Source organism: Musa acuminata, chromosome BXJ3-5 (assembly GCF_036884655.1).
Source record: "Musa acuminata AAA Group cultivar baxijiao chromosome BXJ3-5, Cavendish_Baxijiao_AAA, whole genome shotgun sequence".
Lineage (NCBI taxonomy): Eukaryota > Viridiplantae > Streptophyta > Magnoliopsida > Zingiberales > Musaceae > Musa > Musa acuminata.
This window is the reverse complement of record NC_088353.1, coordinates 36,169,606-36,178,710: the sequence shown is the minus strand read 5'-3', so window position 1 is coordinate 36,178,710 and position 9,105 is coordinate 36,169,606. Positions and strand designations below refer to the sequence as shown.

Below are 9,105 nucleotides of genomic sequence, written 5' to 3'. Positions count from 1 at the left end.
TGATGTGGTCAGTCACCGTTGGTGAGGGAGTCGGCCTCCCTCGACGTCTCCTTGTCTCTTTTCTCGATCAGCACGGGGAGCAAACGAAGGAGGTTTTGGATTCGTTGGTGCCTCTCGCCTCCTGGGTGTACACCTGTCAACTCTCGTGGACGAGGAATCCCAACTATTTGGTGAGATGATTGAGTTTAGATTATCAAGCTCGTGAGAGAGTAACGCGGTTGGGTCTGGTCTCGTGACTCGTTGCCTGAAATCGGATGATGTAAGAATTCGTGGTTTGAATGGACCTATTAGAATGGTTAATACTATTAAGAACAGTAGCCCTGTTGTGAATTATTTTTTTTTAACCTGATAGCTGCATTTTGGTTCTCCACATGTATTTCAATCGCACATCATAGTGACGACGTATTGAATGATCTAATTTTTGATAGGTCTGATTTGATTGAAAAACACCAAAACAGATCCATTCTATTAATTCTTTTACCAGTAAGCGGAAGACATCAATTTTAGAGTGTCCCGAGCATACAAACAATAAATAAAAGAAGAGAATAGACTCTACAAGGGGTCTCATCACTCCGAAATAATTATCTCTAAATTATTGTCACAAATCAAAATGTCAACAACAACAACAAATGTAATAAGAAAAATGCATGCAAACATTGCATTTATTCATAAATAGCACCATTCAATCGATTCTCAGGGAACCCTCGAGTATTTATTTTCCATATCACCACAAATACAAGAAGCTGATTGGATTACACAATTGAAGCTAATTGAATAATTATTCTAGAGAAGAGATGACAATATGGTAAAAATAAAAATACAAATAGCATTTCCAATTGCACGAGGAGTTCATCGATGCCGAGCAATATGCTTAATCGATCCAAGAGACCCCTAACACCTTAGCCATGAAGCTATAGCGATCAGCAGCTTCATCGATCTGAGCAAATAGAAACTTGTTAGATTACGATACACAAGTGGAAGAACTGTGGTAGAGTACAATGACGAACCAATTTCTGAGTAGGTCGCCCAGCTCCATGTCCTGCCTTTCGGTCAATTCGGGCAATTATTGGGTTTGTCTGTGGACTGTTCTCGACACCGTTGCACAGTATATACTGCATAGTCTGTCCATGACAAGACATACTTCAATCATCAGAAAATAACATAATTTATTAAAACACACTGAAGAACATTGTTATCGCTGCTGCCACAATGCAAGAGCTAAGGAGCATTTACTTGTAGTTTCTTTTGCTTTGTCAACACAGTCATGCTTTGGCAATTCGTATTGGCAGGTGATATTGTCACATATTGTTCACTAAAAGCTATATTATATGCACTATTGCGGTTATAGTAGAAGCTATCTGGTTCACATGATATTTGACATGTATACCAAAGAAGCTGATAATAGTTCTAATGACAAACTTCAAAGTTCAAAGCACAATATAGTTGTTTTAACTGCTCTCCTACATATTTAGAGTGTACAACTGGACAAGTATATAAGATAGGGCACATTTAATGAAAAAAAAGAAAAACACTGAAACATAATAAGGATCAACAAGATGCAGAACTACCAACTACTACTAAATAGAGTAACTTACTGCTAGTAATTTCAACGAGTGCAAAGGCACAACACGATCATCATGATCAGCTGTCAGAAGCATGGTTGGTGGGTACTGACAAGATTGGCCAGAGCCTTTTTCCCATGGTCTTTTTATGTTATGCAGTGGAGAGTATCTGAAGACAAACATGTACATGTGTTGGAATGCAATGAATGAACCTGTATATATATATATATATATATATATATATATATATATATATATATATATATATATATATATATATATATATGTATCTTTCGGTGATTGACTGAATCAAAACGTTAATTGGACAGATGCCATTAACAACATCCAACAAAAAAATAAATAGAACATCCCAAGAAAATGCTAGTTGTGAATCCTTTTCCTCTTTCAAACATCAAAAAGTCACAAAAGTCGTGACAACAGCGTCTGAAAAGGCATCCAGCACAAGACTCGGTTGTTAATCCTACAGTAGAATGGCAAAACTAGTCTGTACATGTTATTGAAGAAATTGTTCCAATCAGTATGTAATGATAAGGAAAATAAATAATTTCTAGTAAAGAAAGTAACAGAAAACATCAGAGACCAAGTTTAAAAGAAAATAGAAAGCTCAAGCATAAGTTTAGGCAATACGTCAAAGTCCAATAACAATATGGCCTCAATTCTTTGCTTGTAACCTCATAACAAACCTATACAATCAATTCTTTCTTACTGGTATACTAGGACAGAATGAGCCATCTACCTATGCTGGCAGGCATGTACCACACTAACAAAGCATCAGCATCGAGCATGGTGGAATCCAACACACCAATGGCTGATGCATTTTAAAAACGTTCAGAGCATGTAAGTATAACAACACATCAATGCATGATACCCTTTTGGAAAAGAGGCACACTCGATCCCTCATAGACCCTTGCTCCAACCTAATTTTATATTACAAGAAAGATATTGATGCCTTCCTTAAGTAAAGTAACAGTGGCGCTTCTACTGCAGCAAATATTCTCTCTCGTTGGGTCAATAAATGATAACATCTACAGAAAAGATAATGAGTTTTACTGATTAATTTGAAACAAATATAACAGTGACAATATAGCTAGGTGAAAAAGCTTTTAGAAGGAATATAGGCCACAGTTTGTGATGGCAAAAAATTTCAACTATAAGAACAGTATCAGAATAAGGCATTTTGGACAATTTACAAATGTTGAAGAGGGTCAGGGATGAGAATGGCTTGCAATAGACAACTCTCATGCTATTTCACTTTGTTTTCCTTTTATAAAACTGAAGTTCAAAGTTCAAACAACAAAATCATCGGAAAAAGAATGATGGCAGAACAGCATTAATTTAATTAACGAACAAGATATAGGGTTAGCCATGACATGATACACTGTATAATATGAGCAAAGCACTATCCAGAATGGCAATCCTTGGTTTATAGGGCTATTGATATCCAACTGATTTCAGGGGATATCTACATTTTAAGAAAATTGTAGTGAAAAGCGTAACAGTATAAAGCGGTAACAGTATAAAGCATGCACTACATTTTAAGAAAATTGTAGTGAAAAGATCTCTCTTCAACTGCTGAGCATTTTAAACAAAATGAAGAAGACATGGTGCAAAGAACACAACATTCAGGATCTTGTTTACTTTTGACTCATATCAGGTATCACAGAGAAAAAGACAATATAGCATGGTGAGCAGCAATCAGAAAGTAGGTCTTATAAACAAATGGATACTCAACTTTAATAAAAGAAAATGGCACCAATTTCTAATCTTATACATATAGCATTATGATATTTTATTAACACTAACCTGAGAATGGAAAACCAAATACACCGAGTTAAATAATATAAAGCCATTTTCACTATTTCATTGACCAAGGTTTCATCCACATACAAAAGGATCAACACTGGCAATCACTGAAGTGGTTATCAAGTGCTTGTTAAGAGGTCAAAGCATGCAGGAGATGGCCTTATTGAGCTTTAAGTACAAGCCATCATTAAGGTGATGCATGCAGTAACAACTATAGGTATGCCGTATGCACTAAACAATTTATGGCAGGCATTAATAGAAATATTAAATAAATACAAAGAAAAGAGATAACTGCATATACTATTATTTATAGTTGTATAGCATGTCACGAACTATACATGTTCATAGGTGATTAAATTCTATGAACTTTGATAATTGTGATGTAGGAACTAGGAAGTAATTGTCAGATAATAACACGTGTTATACATTAAAGCTGTTAAAACCTCATAAGCAACTAGAGACTCTGGCTCAACCAACGTACCATAAATATTTAACTAAAACCAATAATCAACAAAATTATGATGTGGCACAAGTCAAATGTCAAAATTCAAATTCTATCAATGAAGGAATGTTGTTTCATACTTAATAAGCCAATGAAACTCTTCCTCATTGTCTGAGCAACCGTAATCGGAGGTCCAAGCATGACCTGAATAACAAGTATATATGAATCAGCAGAGAGACAAGGGAAATGCATAACCACCAAGAAGTTGAAAAAATTGGATTAACCAATGGTGAACTTGTGGAATCGAAGCATGTCCATAACGCCAACATGAGCAAGCACACACCCAAAAAGATCTGGACGCTGCCATTACAATTTTATGGTTAATACTTATAAAAGATAATAAACAAATACAGAAAGCCCCAAGAGTGCTCGAATAGTTTTGACATGAAGCTCACAGATACAAGCACGAAGGTCTTTAACTACTTTTACCTGATTCATGCAAGCTGCAACGAGAAGTCCACCATTGCTACCTCCCTCGATACATAGATGTTTAGGGTTGGTATAATTATTTGAAATGAGAAATTCAGCAGCAGCAATAAAGTCATGAAAACAATTTTGTTTCTTAGAAAGTGATCCTGCTTTATGCCATTCTTCCCCATATTCTCCACCACCACGAATATTGGCTAAACAGAACACAAAACCTAAGTTCCTTGCCAAGACAACACGACTCACATGAAATGAAGGTTTAAGGCTAATGTTGAAGCCCCCATATCCATAAAGTAAAGTTGGATTTGATCCATCAAGTTTAAGATTCTTCTTTGACACAATGAACATGGGTAACCTGGTAGCATCCTTGCTGGAAACAAAAACCTGAGAAACAAAATAAATTAAGGGAAAGAAAAATCATAACTTGATGATCCAACTATTTAAATTGATCTCTTCATATGCATGGATCATCAATAACAGAAAGGATTATAATAGCTAAAATGTAACTTTTTTATACAAGTCATTTGGAGAACATATTTCTTTAAAGTATCATATAACAAAACCTATCCACAAAATTTTTAAAAAACATTGCCTTAACAAAACTTAACATGAAACAATTAACAAGTCTTAATTTTTGCCTCTAAAAATAACTCTAAATTAGGTAGACTGGAAGAATTTTAGTGTAAATTTACCTGTTTAACATCAAATTCTGTTCGATCATAACCAGGGATAGAAATTTCTCGAAATATTTTCATCTCTTGGACTTCAGTTGCTAAGTTGCACCTGTAGATGATTCCTGGAGAAAGGAAGCTAGTGAAGCTTATAAAGATCTCGCTATTTTCACGTCTAGCAGAAATCCCAGAGACACTACCAACATCTAATGGTAAACAATGTAGCAAATCTCCTGTACTCATGTCCCTTATCTGCAAAATATGCTTGACATCACGAAGATAGCACACTAAGATCTGGTTGCCATTGACAGCATAAGCTGATTCCAGTACATCCCTTTCATGCTCTGGCAGAATGTCAGTCCACAAGTCTGGCTCCTTGAGGTCTACCCTTACTAACTTACATCTTGGAGCTCCTTTGTTCGTCAAAAAGGTAAACTCACTATCATCATTTGCCACAGCACTATAGCGTGCTTCAAAGTTATCCACAAGCTTGACAAAAGGAAGCATTTCATTGCTTCCTCTAAAACCTTCAAGCCCGTTAGGCAAAGAGCACAGATCACAGTAGTACAACTTGTTGACAGGATCACAACCTTCCGTAATGTGTAAAAGAGCAAACTGCAGATAATAACAAGCATTGACAGCTCAAAGAAACTGATTTGACAAAATAAAATTTCATAAATTATTCATGCTAAAGCAATCAAATTCTTGACCTCACAGCATGAAGACATGTCAAAATTAGCCATCACTATACATGCTGATCAGGGTGAAATCAACAGTTTACATGAGCTTGATGCCAAATTAGGGTTATGGCACTACACCCTCGGTGCACGCAACCCCTCATGTTACTATGTTACCAACATGAACTTGAACTTAAATACATGAAAACAATAACAATAACATATGATGGACATTCCGATGGGCAGTTCATATATGTGTTTTGAGTTAACACATCACACATTTATAATCATATTATACATACAAATGGCGTAGATCACATAGGTGTTAGTCAATAACATTGTGAAGTAGGAATCAGAAATGTGGTGATGAATGGATATAAAACTAGAGCAAGGACTATAATATTGTATGCAACAAATTGTACAACAGCTGAGAGTTGCATAGTAGTTAATTGAAGAGAATCAAGAGTATTTTCTACATTGCTAAACAATATAGAACATGACAATGAGGCAGCATCTTACCTTTCCATCATTAGTGACGGAGACTCCAAAGATATACTTTGGATACTCCGGGTCTCTCCAACATAATATGTCCTCTGACTGATGCGTGCCTAAAAAATGATAGTAAAGCTCATGATTCAGATTGATTTTTGTCTCTGTCCCCGCATCCAATTCAACCCCTTCTCTATGCATTAACAGCAATAAACACAAAATACAATTGACAGAGCAATTACAACTAAAGATTTTTTTTCTTCAATAAATGAAAGTAACAATTAGAATAAGGAATCTGCTTCACTTACTCAGGAGGTGGATACCGGCCATAAAAGAATCCTTTTCCATCAAGGGTCCAGCTAACTGATGAGAACTTCACCTATAGTTGGAAAAGAAAACATCGGGAAAATTGGAGAACTAACCACAAAATGCATGGAGTATAAAAGGACTCTCACCCATGATATTGTGTCAGATTCTGGTGTCTTATCATCAATCCTCATCACCTTGATTGTAACCCAATCACTTCCACTCTTGCTAAGCCCATAAGCCAAATACCGGCCATCCTTGCTGACAGAAGCCATCGAAAGTGCAACAGTTCCATCCTCGCTAAGTATGTTAGGATCCAACAGAACCTCTGCCTCTCCATCCAAATCTTTCTGCAGCAAAGCAAAGGGTTCATAATGAAATCAGTGTCAGAAACGGAACCATTGAAATCTAAACGATTCTACAATAAATTAGGACATTCAGATTTAATTTGGTAATCTTATTCCAAATTAAAAAGAAAAAAATTCCAAAACAAAGTAGCAAGCATTTCTAGGGAAAGAAAGATCTAAAATGGCAAATTTCTACAAGAAATTCATATCATTTTACATGTGCCTTAAGGGATAATTGATGCATAAACAAATCAAAACAACCTATCAATCACACATAAGTCAACAAACAAAGATCATGAACTTATTTAGCCTAGTTTTACGAATCCTTACCCAACCAAAGAAACAAAATGGAAAATCCATTAGCACCACCATCATGATCTAGACATAAGATAAAGGAAACAACCTGAACGTAGATAACACTTTGCGCCTGCAGACCGGTGTTATGATAGTAGAAGTACTTCCCGCCTCGCTTGAACGGCGTGCTATACCGGGGGTGATCAAACAACGCCGTGATCTGGCGCCGCAGCCTCTCCCTCTCCTCGCACCTCGCCAGCACCGAGTCGGTCAACGCAGCCTGCCTCTCCACGAACTCCTTCACCTCCTCCGCATCCGGATCCTCCAACCTGGGTACCCCAAAAGAAACACAATCTTCCTCACAACGCACCGAACTCGAAAAGATTCGATCTGATTGGGTTTTTGAGCAAGACGGGGCCCGCGAATCACCATCTGTAGGGGTCGGCCACGCGGACGCCATGGTAATCGTCGACGACCGACTCGTCCCGCCGCGCGGGTGGGTAGGGGAGGGGCGGGAGGGACTCCGACGCCGCGGCTGAGAGGGAGCCCATCGTGTCGATGTCGGCAGCAGCTCTTGAATTGGCTTCGACGACAAAGAGATCAGCGCACGTGAGGAACGCGGGACGAGCCCAGCGAAAGCCCCTATATATATATATATATATATATATATATATATATATATATCTCGAAGTCTTTTTTTAATTTTAAAGATTTTTTATAAAAGTAAGTGATGAAGATAATATTAGTATTTTGTTATTTCTATTTTTGGGTATAAGTCTTACGACGGTCTCGAATCAATATGGATCCCATATCATTTCAACATATGAATATATGTTTCTTTGCAATATATCCAATGATAAAAAAAGAAGACGATAATAAAAAGAAAAAAAAAAAAATATAGAGAACGAGGGAACTCCTCGACTCATCATGAGCCCTCGTGAATCATAACAATTAAAAGAGAGAAAAACAAAATTAAAGAACCAAATTGTATCATCCACTTTTAAGCGTGATCGATAAATATTGATTGAACCTTATCAAATTAATATTTTTAAAAAAATAAATAAGATTTAAAACCATCAACCGATGGTTCAAATTAGTGTAATGTTTGTCAATATTCTAAGGTTATAACAACTACGGTTGAACCGAAGTGACAACTTCAGTCAAAAGCTGATCTAAACTGATTTATTTTCGACTATAAGAAGATCTCTTCCTTGACAAAGAGTTCAGTTCATGGCTCCCTTTTAATAATGCTACCACGGTTGGATGGATGCGGCACAAGTCAGCCTTTAAGAATACTAATGCGGTGTTGCTTTCTCTTGAAGTTTTCTTGGTCTTATATTATATCTATTTTGGATTTAAACTAGTATGGTCGAACCATCTAGAAGATATGAAAGGCATAACTTAGTCAAAAGAACGATCTAAACTTCATGGATTCGGTAATTAATTGTTCTATTCCTTGACTACAAGTCATTACCATTACATCACCTCCACAGATACTATTTATTAATATCTGAGTTGGATTGGCTTTGACCTTTACCGAGTCAGATACCATACAAGCTGAGGTTGCACTAGTCAATCTTGATAGCTAAGTTTTGGGTTTTTGCGTTCACTGGTTTGCATTTATCTTCATGTTGGCACTAACATTTAGAATATAGCTTGTCTTTGTTAATTTGATCCAAATGCTTTATTGTGTTTAATTGTTCCATGAAATTAAAATTTCGATTCAGTTCTTATGATTATGTTTATGCTATGAACGATCTAATCTGGAAGCTCTCACAAGAAGTAAATGTTAACATTTTTGGCACTTGTTTCATATTCTTATGACTCGGCTGATTCATGACCTCGAAATAATTCCATTTAAAAGCTTAAGCTTACACTAATGATTCATATTCTTATAATTAACCTTATACTATGAACCATAAGATCTTGTCCGGAAGCTCTCACAAGCAGCAAACAATTATACATTTGTTTCTCCTTTGTCATTCTTGTGTTTGTATTGATGCTTGG

General features: G+C 36.4%; 1 protein-coding gene across 4 annotated transcripts; it reads right to left on the bottom strand.

Annotated features, from left to right (window-relative positions):
* Positions 1 to 632: 632 nt before the first annotated feature.
* LOC135584265 (uncharacterized) lies at positions 633 to 7,722 on the bottom strand. 4 transcript variants are annotated; one of them, XM_065152748.1, is made up of 12 exons: positions 7,528 to 7,722; positions 7,208 to 7,427; positions 6,607 to 6,807; positions 6,460 to 6,530; positions 6,182 to 6,344; positions 5,007 to 5,600; positions 4,318 to 4,698; positions 4,113 to 4,188; positions 3,969 to 4,032; positions 1,596 to 1,731; positions 1,008 to 1,121; positions 633 to 937 (listed from the first exon to the last, which is right to left on the bottom strand). In XM_065152748.1, the coding sequence occupies exons 1-12, from the start codon at positions 7,647 to 7,649 to the stop codon at positions 872 to 874; spliced, it is 2,208 nt and encodes a 735-aa protein (XP_065008820.1). In that variant the 5' UTR covers positions 7,650 to 7,722; the 3' UTR covers positions 633 to 871. The 4 variants fall into 4 exon arrangements, 3 of the variants coding, with proteins under 3 accessions (XP_065008820.1, XP_065008819.1, XP_065008821.1); XM_065152747.1 differs by having other exon boundaries at positions 7,208 to 7,707; XR_010496833.1 differs by lacking the exon at positions 1,596 to 1,731 and having other exon boundaries at positions 7,208 to 7,707.
* Between the last annotated feature and the right edge of the window lie 1,383 nt (positions 7,723 to 9,105).

What these genes read in the sequence shown, in the direction of transcription:
- LOC135584265 (XM_065152747.1), bottom strand. Translation starts at nt 7,558, where the DNA reads ATGGCGTCCGCGTGGCCGACCCCTACAGATGGTGATTCGCGGGCCCCG. An exon ending in ATTCCACAAGTTCACCATTG is followed by an intron (nt 4,033 to 4,112) that starts GTTAATCCAATT and finishes CTTGTTATTCAG; the next exon opens with GTCATGCTTGGACCTCCGAT. An exon ending in ACTCGTTGAAATTACTAGCA is followed by an intron (nt 1,122 to 1,595) that starts GTAAGTTACTCT and finishes TGTCATGGACAG; the next exon opens with ACTATGCAGTATATACTGTG.